At 28.7% G+C, this 12,529-nt stretch overlaps 1 protein-coding gene across 1 annotated transcript; it reads right to left on the bottom strand.

The window, feature by feature from the left end:
* Nucleotides 1–6,686: 6,686 nt before the first annotated feature.
* LOC120128754 (AT-hook motif nuclear-localized protein 1-like) lies at nt 6,687–10,120 on the bottom strand. The gene is made up of 5 exons (XM_039146386.1): nt 9,577–10,120; nt 7,990–8,057; nt 7,715–7,846; nt 7,321–7,482; nt 6,687–7,127 (listed from the first exon to the last, which is right to left on the bottom strand). Exons 1-5 carry the CDS (start codon nt 9,977–9,979, stop codon nt 6,804–6,806), a joined length of 1,089 nt encoding a protein of 362 aa, XP_039002317.1. The 5' UTR covers nt 9,980–10,120; the 3' UTR covers nt 6,687–6,803.
* Between the last annotated feature and the right edge of the window lie 2,409 nt (nt 10,121–12,529).

The following is a 12,529-nucleotide window of genomic DNA, read 5'->3' as shown; positions in this document are numbered from 1 at the left end:
GGCTAGATTTCAAGCGACACATGTGGTAATAACATGTGACAATTATAAGGTATTTATTTTATGTGAGCATTACATTAGTCCAAAGATTAGTCTTTTGTTCGAGTTCAACAAAGTGTCATTTACTATTAATATTACTTTCCAAAGACTTGATATTGATGTAGTGTTTGGTATATTGTGGTGAGAATTAACCATAATTTTGAATTTATTTAAGATTTAAGCTTCAGTTTTATTTATATTTTGTTCTATATTCAAATTATTTATTTATTTATTGCTATCACAATATCAGCTCTATGGAAAAATGCACTTAGGAAATTAAAAATGAAGGAATAAAAAATGCACTTACATAAGGTTTTGGTTGTATGAACATAGACTTTGCGTTAAGGAAAGAACAATTTTCACCTCTCATGGGTGATAACATTCTTAATTGGTATAAAGAATTTTGAAAGGTGAAATTTGTTTAAATTGCATAAGTCTGATGGTTATGAAGCAAAATATTTTAAAAGCCTTTAAGGGCACATAATCTGAAAAGATTACTAAGGAAAATGATTTCCTTGACGAAACTGAGAAATATTTTTCAAAAAAACAACAAGGTTTAAATGACATCACTTTTGACTTCTTTGATGTCTATAAAGTATAAGGGTCAAGGAAATGTGAGGGAGTACATTATGGATATGTTTCATATGGCTTCAAGACTTAAGACACTTAAGATCGAATTTTTCTGAAGAATAAATTTGTTCTTGTGATTTTAGTATCACTTCCTATAAAGTTAATCAACTCAAAGGGAGAAATGAACTCTAAATGAGCTCATTTTTCATTGTGTGCAAGAGGAAGAAAGGTTGAAGCATAATAAGTCTAAAAGTACTCACTTGAAAAGTGCATATAAAGATAAGGGCAACAAAATAAAATAAAATCATATTGTAGTTGTTAAGGGTCCAACTTAAAAGAGACAACAATATGTTACAAAGGGTTGTTCTATTTTAATTTAAGTTGGGACATATAAGGAGAAATTAAATTCTAAAATGATAAGCAACTAATTTGTTTATTCTAAGCGGTCCAAGAGTTATAAGTTTTATGATCTCATAATTAAAAAATATTTTTAAGATGAGATCTATAACACTATCTTTCAGGATGTTGAGTTTGGAGGAAGAAATAAGGTTTAAGGAATTAATTCTGAGGAGGAATTGGATTATAACTCAATTCTTATTATCACTTTTGATTATATCCATGTGTTCATACATGTCATTATCAAGAAGTGAGTCTAGAAACTCAATAAGATTATTTTGAACAATTCTCCAATTAAGAAAAGAATTTTTTTTTATAGAAGATCAAACTCAACAATCGCAAAGAACAAGTGTCATTAGGAAGATCCACAAGATGAGAGAAATATTATTTTAGATTATTATGATTCTACAAGAAATAATGATGACAGTAGAATGATAAAAGATGATTTAATCAACTTTCGTCATGTCATAAAAGTTATGACTCTCAAAAGTGGATTAATGGCAAGTAAGAATAGTTTAAGTTTTATACAAGATGATAAAGTTTGAGGACTTATCTTATTACCTGAAGGTGTAAAGTTAATTGGTTATAAATGATTATTTATAATCAAAATGTATGCAAATGGTGATATTCATAAGTATAAGACATGTCTTGTATATAAAAGATATACTCAGAAAGGAGGCATTAATTTTGTAGAGACTTTCTTTTTGGTTTCATTGAAAGACTCTTTCCGGATAATTATGATACTTGTTGCTCATATTTGATTTTGAGTTACATAAGTTGGATTTTAAAATTGTGTTTCTCAATGGTAACATTGATGAAATATTTTATACGATGCAATTAGAAAATTAATAATATGCAAATTAAGGAAATCCATTTATAAGTTCAAGTATTACTCCCATTAGTTGTATAATAAACTTCACCAAGTGATTATCTCATTTGGTTTTGAGATGAATTTGGTTGATAACTATATATATTACAAGTTCAGTGTGAGTAAACCAAATAATACCCCTTTTTGCTAAAGAAACCAAGTTTAGTCTTGAAACTAAGGAAATGTAAAAGGTTCCTTATGTTTCAAAATAAATAAAGAATTTAATGTATACTCAGATTTATAAACATTCAAACATAGCGTATGATTTTGGGATATTAAGCAAATATTTAAACAATTTGGGTATGGATCGTTGGCTAGTAGCCAAACTGATTTATACAATATATTTAAGAACAAAAATGTTACATGCTTACATATCAGAGGTCTAGTAAATAAGAGATCATCAAGTTTATGGACTCTGACTTATCGGAATATGAATGCAAAATTTTGTCACATGAACTACTAATTATGGATTGATAAGAAATACTACTTGAGTTATTTTGTGACAACTAAGTTACAATTTCCCCATATATAACATAAACATCTTAAGTTTAAGCACATAAACATTATTTTTGGATCTACTAATGATAATCTTTGTCAAGAATTTGCTAAGTTAATGCAATGTGAGTTTGAGATGAGCATGATGAGGGAGCTCTCATTTTTCTTGGGACTCCAAATGAAGCAAGGGAAAGATGGCAACTTCATCAATCAAGCAAAGTACATCAAATATATGCTCAAGAAGTTTGGATTGGAGAATGTAGAGTATCGATACTCCCAGTAAGGGTATCGATACTGAAGTATTTTCCAAAACATCGAAGCAAAAATTGGTATCGATACCACATACCAAAAGTGTTGATACTTAAACTAGAGTATCAATACTAGCCCTTTGTTATCAGTCTTCAATAAGTCAATAGTATCAATACCTAGATGTCAGTATCGATACTTAGGGGCTTATTATGTGTACCCACAAATAGTTTTGTATAACAAACCCAAGGGTTTTAAGGGATAGATTTGAGGGACCCAATAAAACCATAATACCATGAAATAAAACTAAAAGTGATAACATTAATAAGCGTAGAATAGTTAGAAACAATAGCAGTTATGATGCCATAAAACTAGCCTTGTTTGATGCTCGAAAAATAGTTAGGACACCCTAATCACTTTAGCAGATAATGATCGTACAGCTCAGATATATCCTAGTCAGTGTCAAGACACTTTAGTTGCCAGTTGGGCGCAGATGCCCCAAGACTCAACGGAGTAAGTTGGATGGGTGTACATTTCCAATGCAGTTTTGGATCTTAACCAAAATAACCAAAGGTATTTTAAAACGGCTAGAGATGTGTGCTCTCTGAGATGCAGAACCCTCAACAACACCATGATGTCTACCTCGTCATGTTATATCAACATTTCCTTATCGTCATATCTATACCACTAGCATGCGCATTTAGCGAATGCATGTAGTATATTACAATTATTAGGGTGGCACTGAGCTTATAAGTTTAACGTTCGGAATGTGTTTCCATGCATAGGTTCTTAGGGGACCGTCCGTGGAGCATTATCGTCAACAAATATTTCAGCTCAGTAGAGACTTTAGAGCACGTCTTGATTTATCTTAGAGGGTATGTACTATTGTACCCTTTTGTATTCAATCGTAATTCTATTTTTATTTAAACCCATTGTATTTATTTTGGATGATTTGGGAGCTCCCCCGTCTAGTAAAATCAGATTTATTACTTTTTATTTTATATCATTATGGATGACTTTTTACATAATGATTACAATTGTTTTAAAAGAAAAATTTTGGGTTAGCCACTTCGATGGCCTCGCGTGACATCGTAATCCATTGATCTTCAGATCGGACTAGATTAAGGTGTTACATTTAGTGGTATCATAGCATCAGGTTTAGTCATTCCTAGGATCTCCTAAAAATCCTTTAAACCCCCTAAAGATCTCTTTTACCTCTCGAGTTTCACTCTTCGGTGACCTGAACTACCAGTTAACGCTCGCTTTGATCTATATTTCTTCTCTTCGACATTTACCCCCTAAAACCAACTAGAGAAAAACCTAATCGAGATGTTACAACTCTCACTTCCCTATCCGTCTATTTTTTGTTTTGTTTCAACATGCATGCCCTAAAAAATCATGAAAAACTCTCAGGAAAAAAATTTTTCTTTATTTTATTTTTCCTGTTAGGGTTCTGAAAAGAATTCCTTTACATTTGGTTTTATTTTTTTACAAAAGAATAAGAGGCAAAAATAAAATCTCCCCTTGTTTCACTAGTTTTTTTTCTTTTTATCGCTCTATTTTTTCACCTTCCACGATGATGACGAGGCTTGTTGGTATGGTACAAAACAAACGACAGAATTGCGTGGCCTTTGGGTTCGTTTGAGATATTTTGGAATGTTCTCAAATTTTTTGGCGGAGCTCAAAATCTCTTGGCTTTAGGGTTATTTTCCTATCTTTGGATGATTCTAGACCATTTGATTGGTTTAGAAGCAATGGTCCCCTATTGAGAGACGCAAACTTCACTTCATGGTTAAAGAAACCCTAATCCAGACTTAATCTAGTTCGTTGATGTTGTGTTGATATGATGGTCAGCATTGTTAGCGGCACTTAATCTCACTTTAGGGATTAATCCTAAATTCGAAGGCTCGATCTGAGTCATTTATTCCTTATTAGATCTGACTACTGGATCAGGCATTTGAGTTTCCTTTATTGGGCCTGGACTATTTTTCCCACTTAACATTTGACCCGATTTGAAATGGACTCCTTCTTAAACTTTGATTGGACCAAACCAGGACTTGGATTGTGACCTTTGGACATAAAACAATAAATATTATTATTAATAAAACGAATAAAAAAATAGAAATAAAATAATTACATTTTTTCGAAACCATATAATATTTATCATATTATTTTAATATATATAATAATTGTTTGTTTTCAAAATCTATACTATATAATATATGCATAATATTTGTTTTCAAAAATCATACTATATAATATATATAATATTTTCAAAAATTATATTATACTTTAATATACCTATACATATATTTATTATATGTATATTTACTATAAAATATTATAATAAGGAAATCGTGTTGACCCCCGGACGAAAATAAGTGTCTACATGTGACGATGTCAAATCAACCCTTAAAAAATAAATAAAAAAATAGTCAAACGATCGAAAAGAAATATGCAAAAAGATAGAAGAAAGCGTGTTTTAAAGACATATGAAAACATACATAAAAACAAATGAAAACATGTCATACATGTAGATTTATTGAAAATAAAAACAAAAGAAAATAGAGATGCAATATAAGAAAAGACAAAGAAAAAAAAGAATATTGGATGTCAACAATCGCCACTAAATTTGGTACTATCGTCAATTAACAAAGACAAAAAAAAGAAAGAGATGAGCGGCATATCAATAAAAGAAAACTAAGTTTTTTTTAAGTTGTGTTTTTTTAGATTTTGTAAATCTTAATCTTGGTACAACATAGACGATTTTTGTAGAATGGAACAATTTAATAAATTTTTGTTTACTCATGTTTTAGATTCAAATAAGTGCTAATAAATTTATATTCTCATAGAACTTACTGCAGTGGTTTTGTTGATGAAAAATGATATATTTTTTAATAATTTAAGTTTAAATAATATTATTTATAAGATGAATATATATTTATTTAAAATAAAAATAAATGTTTTAATAATATTTAAATTTCATAATTCGACAACTATGAAATATATCAATTTAAAGCAAGATGAAAATACATCAAATAAAATTAAAATATACATTTAAATAATATTTAATATTTTTTATCATGAAATATATTAATTTAAAGCATGATGAAAATACATCAAATAAAATTTAAAAATATATTTAAATAATATTTAATATTTTTATCATGAAATATATCAACTTAAAATATAATAAAAATATTTTTATTGAAATAAATAAATTTATACTGATTGCATGTATTTTATAAAAATGTATAATATTTAAAATGTTTTTTTATCTAAAAAATTAATATGATGAGATATAAATTTTTAAACACAAAAATAATTTATTAATCATATAATTTTTTTTCACAATAAGAAAGTATACATTGATAGATTATAAAATAAATATATCATATGATAATAATGAGATTAAAAATATAATCTTAATTTCAAAACATTTTGCTAATTTTGAGTTTAAGTTTAAAAATATTTTTCAAATACTTATTTTAATCAAACCTATGGTTTTAATGATGATTTAAAACTGGAAATTTCTTTTAAAGCGCAATAATCCACTTCCTGGTCTCTCATTTTATGTTAGTCATATGATCAAATGATGGTATTTGGAAGAAAAGAAATAAAGCCAATTAGGTTGTGAGCAGTGAGGAGTCTTTTATCCCTTTCGGCTGTTGTATTCATGATTAGAGCAAGCACGAGCCGAATTCGGATAATAGAAAAACAAATGCTAAGATCCAATTAAAATTGGTTTATTATTTACATATTTCTAATTAAATTTAAATAAAAATGGTAATTATTATTAATTGAACAGTAATCTAGAAAAGATGGTCAAACTAATAATTTCACTCCAAATTTGATTCAACTAACTAAATTAAATTTATTTAAAAAGATTTGAACACAAATCAAACCCAAATCCACGAGTGTTTCATTTTCCAAATAAAAAGAGTAAGAAGCAAACAACAATTAGAAAACGTTTTTTACCAAACACAAAATAATTGATCATAAATCTGTTATAAGCTAAGATCCATCTATCAAAACATCAGATACAGACTATAGAAAACTTTGCATCTAAACGCTACGATACAAACGAAAACGTAAATAAAAATTAGTTCGAATCGAGTCTCATTTATCATGTCCGAGATTCTAAAGAAGCTAATCCTCAAATGAAGAATGTTCTCAAGGGAGTTAATTACCCCTACTCACTAGGCACTGACACGTTAATATCAGGTGATGGCCGGTGGATCGAGGCCGGTTCTGAGCTGTTATTCCAACCGGAAACGATGGAGGCTGCAGCAATATTGGCTATGTTATTGCTCGCCTCCCCAAGGGTTACCACTTGAAATGGCGATGTTGGTTTCATGTTGTTTTCCCCATCGGGTTTTGCTTGTGAGAAGATTGACCTTGCTTCTTCCACCGTCGCCACGGCGGGGACCATGGAAGCTGCCACCCTGTGCTGCTCACGGTATGGCTTCCTTTTCTGCACTTTGTAGGCATTTGGCATGAAGCTCCCCACCACGATCTATCAAAATAAAAATGGAATTGTATGTATATATATTATTTAAACAAGGCTAAAACTGAAATATTGTGCTAAAACATCGAGATTGAAGTGTAATTTAAATATTTAATGATAATATCCGTGTAATTATATCTAATTAGTTGAAGGAAATAGACAATGTTTTGGCAAATACGAGAACAAGTAGGAAAGGACATACTTGTATAGGGCTAGCAGCCAACAATGTACCAGCAAGTCCACCACCTATTACACGACCATCCGGTCCAGCCAATGAAACACTTAAACCACCGGTTCTATTCTTTGCACCACCGTTGTCACTGAAGGTAAATGATCCGGTTAAAGACAATATCTCAAACCGGCCCTGCAATGTAAAATAATATTCCAAATTTCAACTCCCCTGGTTCCGAGTGAAAAGACATTTCAGAATAAGCTGTTGAAACGTTTGCAACATGCATTGCAGCCATGACTACCGTAGATAAGAACACAGAGACACGTAGGACATAATCTTAAACTAAAGAGACAGACAGCAATCTGAAAAAGAGAAAGAATCAAAATTTCCTCTTAACAGTAAAGAAGAGGGAAAAAACACATACCTCGAAGGTTAAAATCCCACCAGATGAACCAGGTTGTCGGATGGAAACATTAGAAACAGCTCCATTTGCTGATAGAATACAAATCCCACGAGGACCCTTCTCTGATACCGAAAGAATTTTCCCTGCAACATCCTGCATTCTCAATCAAATTTAAAAATTTCAATACTTGAGTAAAAGGGTGCTTCATTTTTAACTCTTGTCAAATTTTGTCAAACTATTTTAGCCGAAATCTTCACAGATTACTCTCTCAATTAGCGGACATTTGGGGTAATTACCTCTCCAGTATTAACTTTGACCACATGTGCAGTGAAGTCCCCTCCAGCCGTGTTAGCAAATAATTCACCTGTCCAAATTTAATATATAGATAATATGAGTTAAAACATACATTTACAAACGATACATATCCAAATAAATCATAATCAATTAAGTACGAATTAAAACATATTTGGAATTAGACCAAAATAAATTTTAAAAATGAATCTAAACCAAAATAAAATTTAGAAACAATCCATGTATGATTTATAAATATATATATATATATATATATAGTTTTTTGAAATTAAGTATCAATGCAAAATAATTAAAAGAAATGACTCGATATAAATAAAAGAGAAGAGGAGATTTCACCAATTTCTTTGGCCAACTTAGGATGCCTTTTTCCAGAGCTAATTTTGTAACCTTAATAGAAATAATATTAATAATTTTAGGTAATGCATTGAAATGGTGAATAAAGTCACCACCTTATCAATGTATTAATAATTAATCTTACACTTAAATGGATATCCTTTTTATAGATACTGCTTCAATTTCTAGCAAATGCACTAATGGACAAACATAGAAATCTCAGAACCAAAATACCTACTTCCTTCAAACTATTGTCGTTTTTGTCAAAGGTGTAATTAATGTGAAAAGCTACATTTAATATTTAATGAACGGTTCATATTTTATGAAATGATGATTATTACATATCCATACCCCTAACTAAATAACATCACATGAATAAAAGGGTTATTTATTTATTTTTATATAGATATATTAATGAAAGATATATAACTCATTTATAATATATAATGGTCAAAATAAATATATAAGGTATTCAATTTCTTTAACATAAATACATAATACATTCTTTATTTAATGGCTTTCTTTTTAGAACTTAGATAAAAAAATATTGAATACTTCGTATATTTATTTTTAATAAAAAAATATTTTAGATATTTAAATAAAAATAATACGATTTAAGTGATTATTTATAATATAAATCTTAATTAAATAATAAATTAGATTAAGAAGGTAACTGCTGTAATAAATCTTTACATTATTATATTCAAATTAGTAGACTAATGAATCAAATATTATAAAATAAATAAATCTTTTGGTTACCATAGAAAGCATGAATCAACTACCCAAAATGAGTTGGGTGAGAAATAGAGAAACTAAAAAAAATACTTAAAGAAAGAAAAAATAAAGTCTCTTAAGGCTATATTTCTATGTCCCATTAGAGATTTATCCCATAAAATATCTTCTTTTTCTTTTCCTTTTATTCTTGGTATGTAGGCTAACAACTATTTACCCCGTAAATCAAAAAAAATAGATTGACAATAACAAAAGGAATGCAGTGCAGGCAATCACAAGCCCGTATTTTTCTTCTTTCTTTCTTTAAATCTATGCACTTTCTCGGGAACCAAACAAGAGTTTTCTCGGGAACTAGACAAAATAAAACAACCCTTTAACTTTAACGAGCTTTACCTAGAGAATAAGCAATAAGAAGCTGGAATCTATTTACTGCAATGGTTTTCTCGAGAACCAAACAGATGTTTATATGAAGAGAGAGAAAAAAGGTCAAGTTTCTCGAACTTTACCTAAAGAAGCAAGAAGCTGCCAGTTCCCTGTAGAAGACTTCATTTTACCTCTTTTGGATGAGTTGAACTCAGTAGGAGAAGAATGTGATAAAGTGAAACCAGGAGGTGGAGCCGTCGCTATCTGATATGGTAACCTAAGGTTCCCATCCGCGTCATATTTTCTGGGTCTCCCTCTCTTTTTCTTCCCCAAAGAATCACTCACTGTTCCTCCTCCACCTGATCCTGGACTCGCTGTCGTCGTAGTTATTGCCGTCACTGTTGTTGAACTAACAATGTTTCTTTCCAAGATCCTGTTGAAGTCCATCACCTGGGGCAACACTTGCAGGCTGCTCACTGGTGCAGGTGGTGAGTCAGTGTCCGAGTTGCCCAGTGATCCAGATATCGTACTTTCCTTTTCTTCCATTCTCGAAAATGGCAACCCAAAATTTGAGAAAAAATCGAGATTTTTCTTTTAAAAAAATTTGCTTCAAACTAGAGGGGAAAATTATAGATTTTTATAAACTTCCCTCCATTAATGGGGGAGGGAAAAAGAGACAGTGGGAAAACAAGGTCTTTTCTCTTGTATTGTATGTGCACTCTATAGGTTAAAAACAGGGTCAATCACTAGAATGCCCTTTCTTATTCTTCATTCCCAAATTGCCCTTGCCTTGCAATTTATAAAATTACTTTTTTAATGCTATCCTTGTCTCTCAAATCACTTAATAAGAAATAATAGATGAAAATGTACATATATTTAAATTAAAGCTTAATAGGAAAATAAGTGTTTTAATTATGCTTAAAATTATTTTTGTGTTTAAAATTTTTCGTTAAAAATATATTTCTAATTTGTTTTCGTTATATTTTTAGAAATATATTGTTAAGTGATATGTATCATCTTCAGATTTTTTTTTAAATATTTTAAATAGTGTTTTATTTATAAAAAATAAAAAATATAAATATAACACATATTATTTAATGGGTTTTTTAACGGTAAATCTTAAAAAATGTAACAAACAACACATTATGCATCTACTTTTAACAAAATATTTTCTAGGTACTAAAAAACAATTTTAAATATAATTTAAATATTTATTTTTATATTAAACCTTAAATTTATAGCTTCAAACGTATTAAATATAATCTCTTTGTTCTGTGAATTCTTTAAAGGTTCTCTTTTTTTTAATTAAATTAAAGTAATTATAAAGTAATATTGTAAATATTTTTATATATTATTACATTAATATTAGATAATGGCGTCAGCTAATGTACATCTTTTTTCGTGATAATGGTACATCCAAATATTTTAATAACGCAGTCAAACTGACCTTAAAAGCAATAAATCGTTACGAAAACAAATATTTTTTTCCCTTTCAAAAAACAATATTTTAATAAAACTAAAAAAATTACAAATCCTCGGAATCCGAATTTTCAATTTGTTCTCATTTCCTAAGAAGCTCTGTGATTTGGGCACCTCATTTTGATATTTTAAACTACGGCCATGGTTAAATGGCAATTAAGCCCTTAACTCTTTTTTATTTCTCTCCTCCCCCAAAAAAGCTGACCTAATTTTCGGATTTTTTTCCTTGGATGCTAATTAAATTAAATTAGTATAGATGATTTTACAATATTTTAAAACCGTTGATAGTATGTGTATAATATTTCTAAAAATATCCAATGGTTTCAATGGTAAAATTTAAAAAAAAAAAGATTTTAGGTTCGAGCAGTATATATAAAATGTGTATGAATTATTAATTGATTAAATTTACTATTGTTTAAAATATTTACTATTGTTTAAAATATTTACTATTGTTTAAAGTTTTAGGTTAGGATTTGTGGTTTAGAGGCTAGGGGATATGTATAGATGATTTTACAATATTTACTATTGTTTAAAATATTTACTATTGTTTAAAGATTTTAGGATTTTTTTTCCTTGGATGCTAATTAAATTAAATTAGTATAGATGATTTTACAATATTTTAAAACCGTTGATAGTATGTGTATAATATTTCTAAAAATATCCAATGGTTTCAATGGTAAAATTTAAAAAAAAAAGATTTTAGGTTCGAGCAGTATATATAAAATGTGTATGAATTATTAATTGATTAAATTTACTATTGTTTAAAATATTGATTAAATTAGTATATATAAACCGTTGATTTTACTCAATTGCATCAATGTTTAAAATATTTACTATTGTTTAAAGTTTTAGGTTAGGATTTGTGGTTTAGAGGCTAGGGGATATGGTTTAAGTTTTAAATTTTAGGGTTTTAAGTTAGGGTTATGGTATAGAAAGATGCAATTAAACAACTTTGATGGCTAAATTGATGTGAAAATACGTTAGGGGTGAAAATGATAAATTTAGTCTACTACAAATGTAAAAGTGACCATTTTGCCTATTTTTTTGACATTTGATGTTGAATGTTATAGTACTAACATGACAGTTAACAATGTTGATGTAGCAATTCATTGTGCTAATATGAAGGTTCACAATGCTTATGCAATAATCCACATCAAAATCATGACATAACGAAAGGATTGAATTAAATTTTTAGTAAGTTTGATGATATAATTGATTTTTTAATCAAAATTGAGAGTAGAGACGGACACATAATTTTATTCTAAGGGAATAACTTTTAAAATTTTAGGAATTGACGAATTTATAAAATTTCAAGGGACAAAAAAAATTCAATAGAAAAATATATAAAAATTTAAAATATAAAAATCCCAGCCACCCCCACTCGATCCATCTTTGATAAAGAACATAATCTATTTAAATTGAAAGTTAGAAGTTTATTTAATTTTTTCTAAAAAAAGAAATTAAGAAAAATTAAAAAAATATTTGATGTAAAAATATATAAAATAAATAAATTATAAATATCAAAAGTTATAAAATGATAAATTATAAATTTAAAAAATAAATACTTTCATCGAAAATAATTCACTATCTCTCAGTAGTTTAAGTTTATTATTATTT

The sequence above is a fragment of the Hibiscus syriacus genome, unplaced genomic scaffold (genome assembly GCF_006381635.1).
Source record: "Hibiscus syriacus cultivar Baekdansim isolate YM2019G1 unplaced genomic scaffold, ASM638163v2 tig00110482_pilon, whole genome shotgun sequence".
Taxonomy (NCBI): Eukaryota; Viridiplantae; Streptophyta; class Magnoliopsida; order Malvales; family Malvaceae; genus Hibiscus; species Hibiscus syriacus.
The sequence above is the reverse complement of the archived record's forward strand: the minus strand, read 5'-3'. Positions and strand labels throughout refer to the sequence as shown.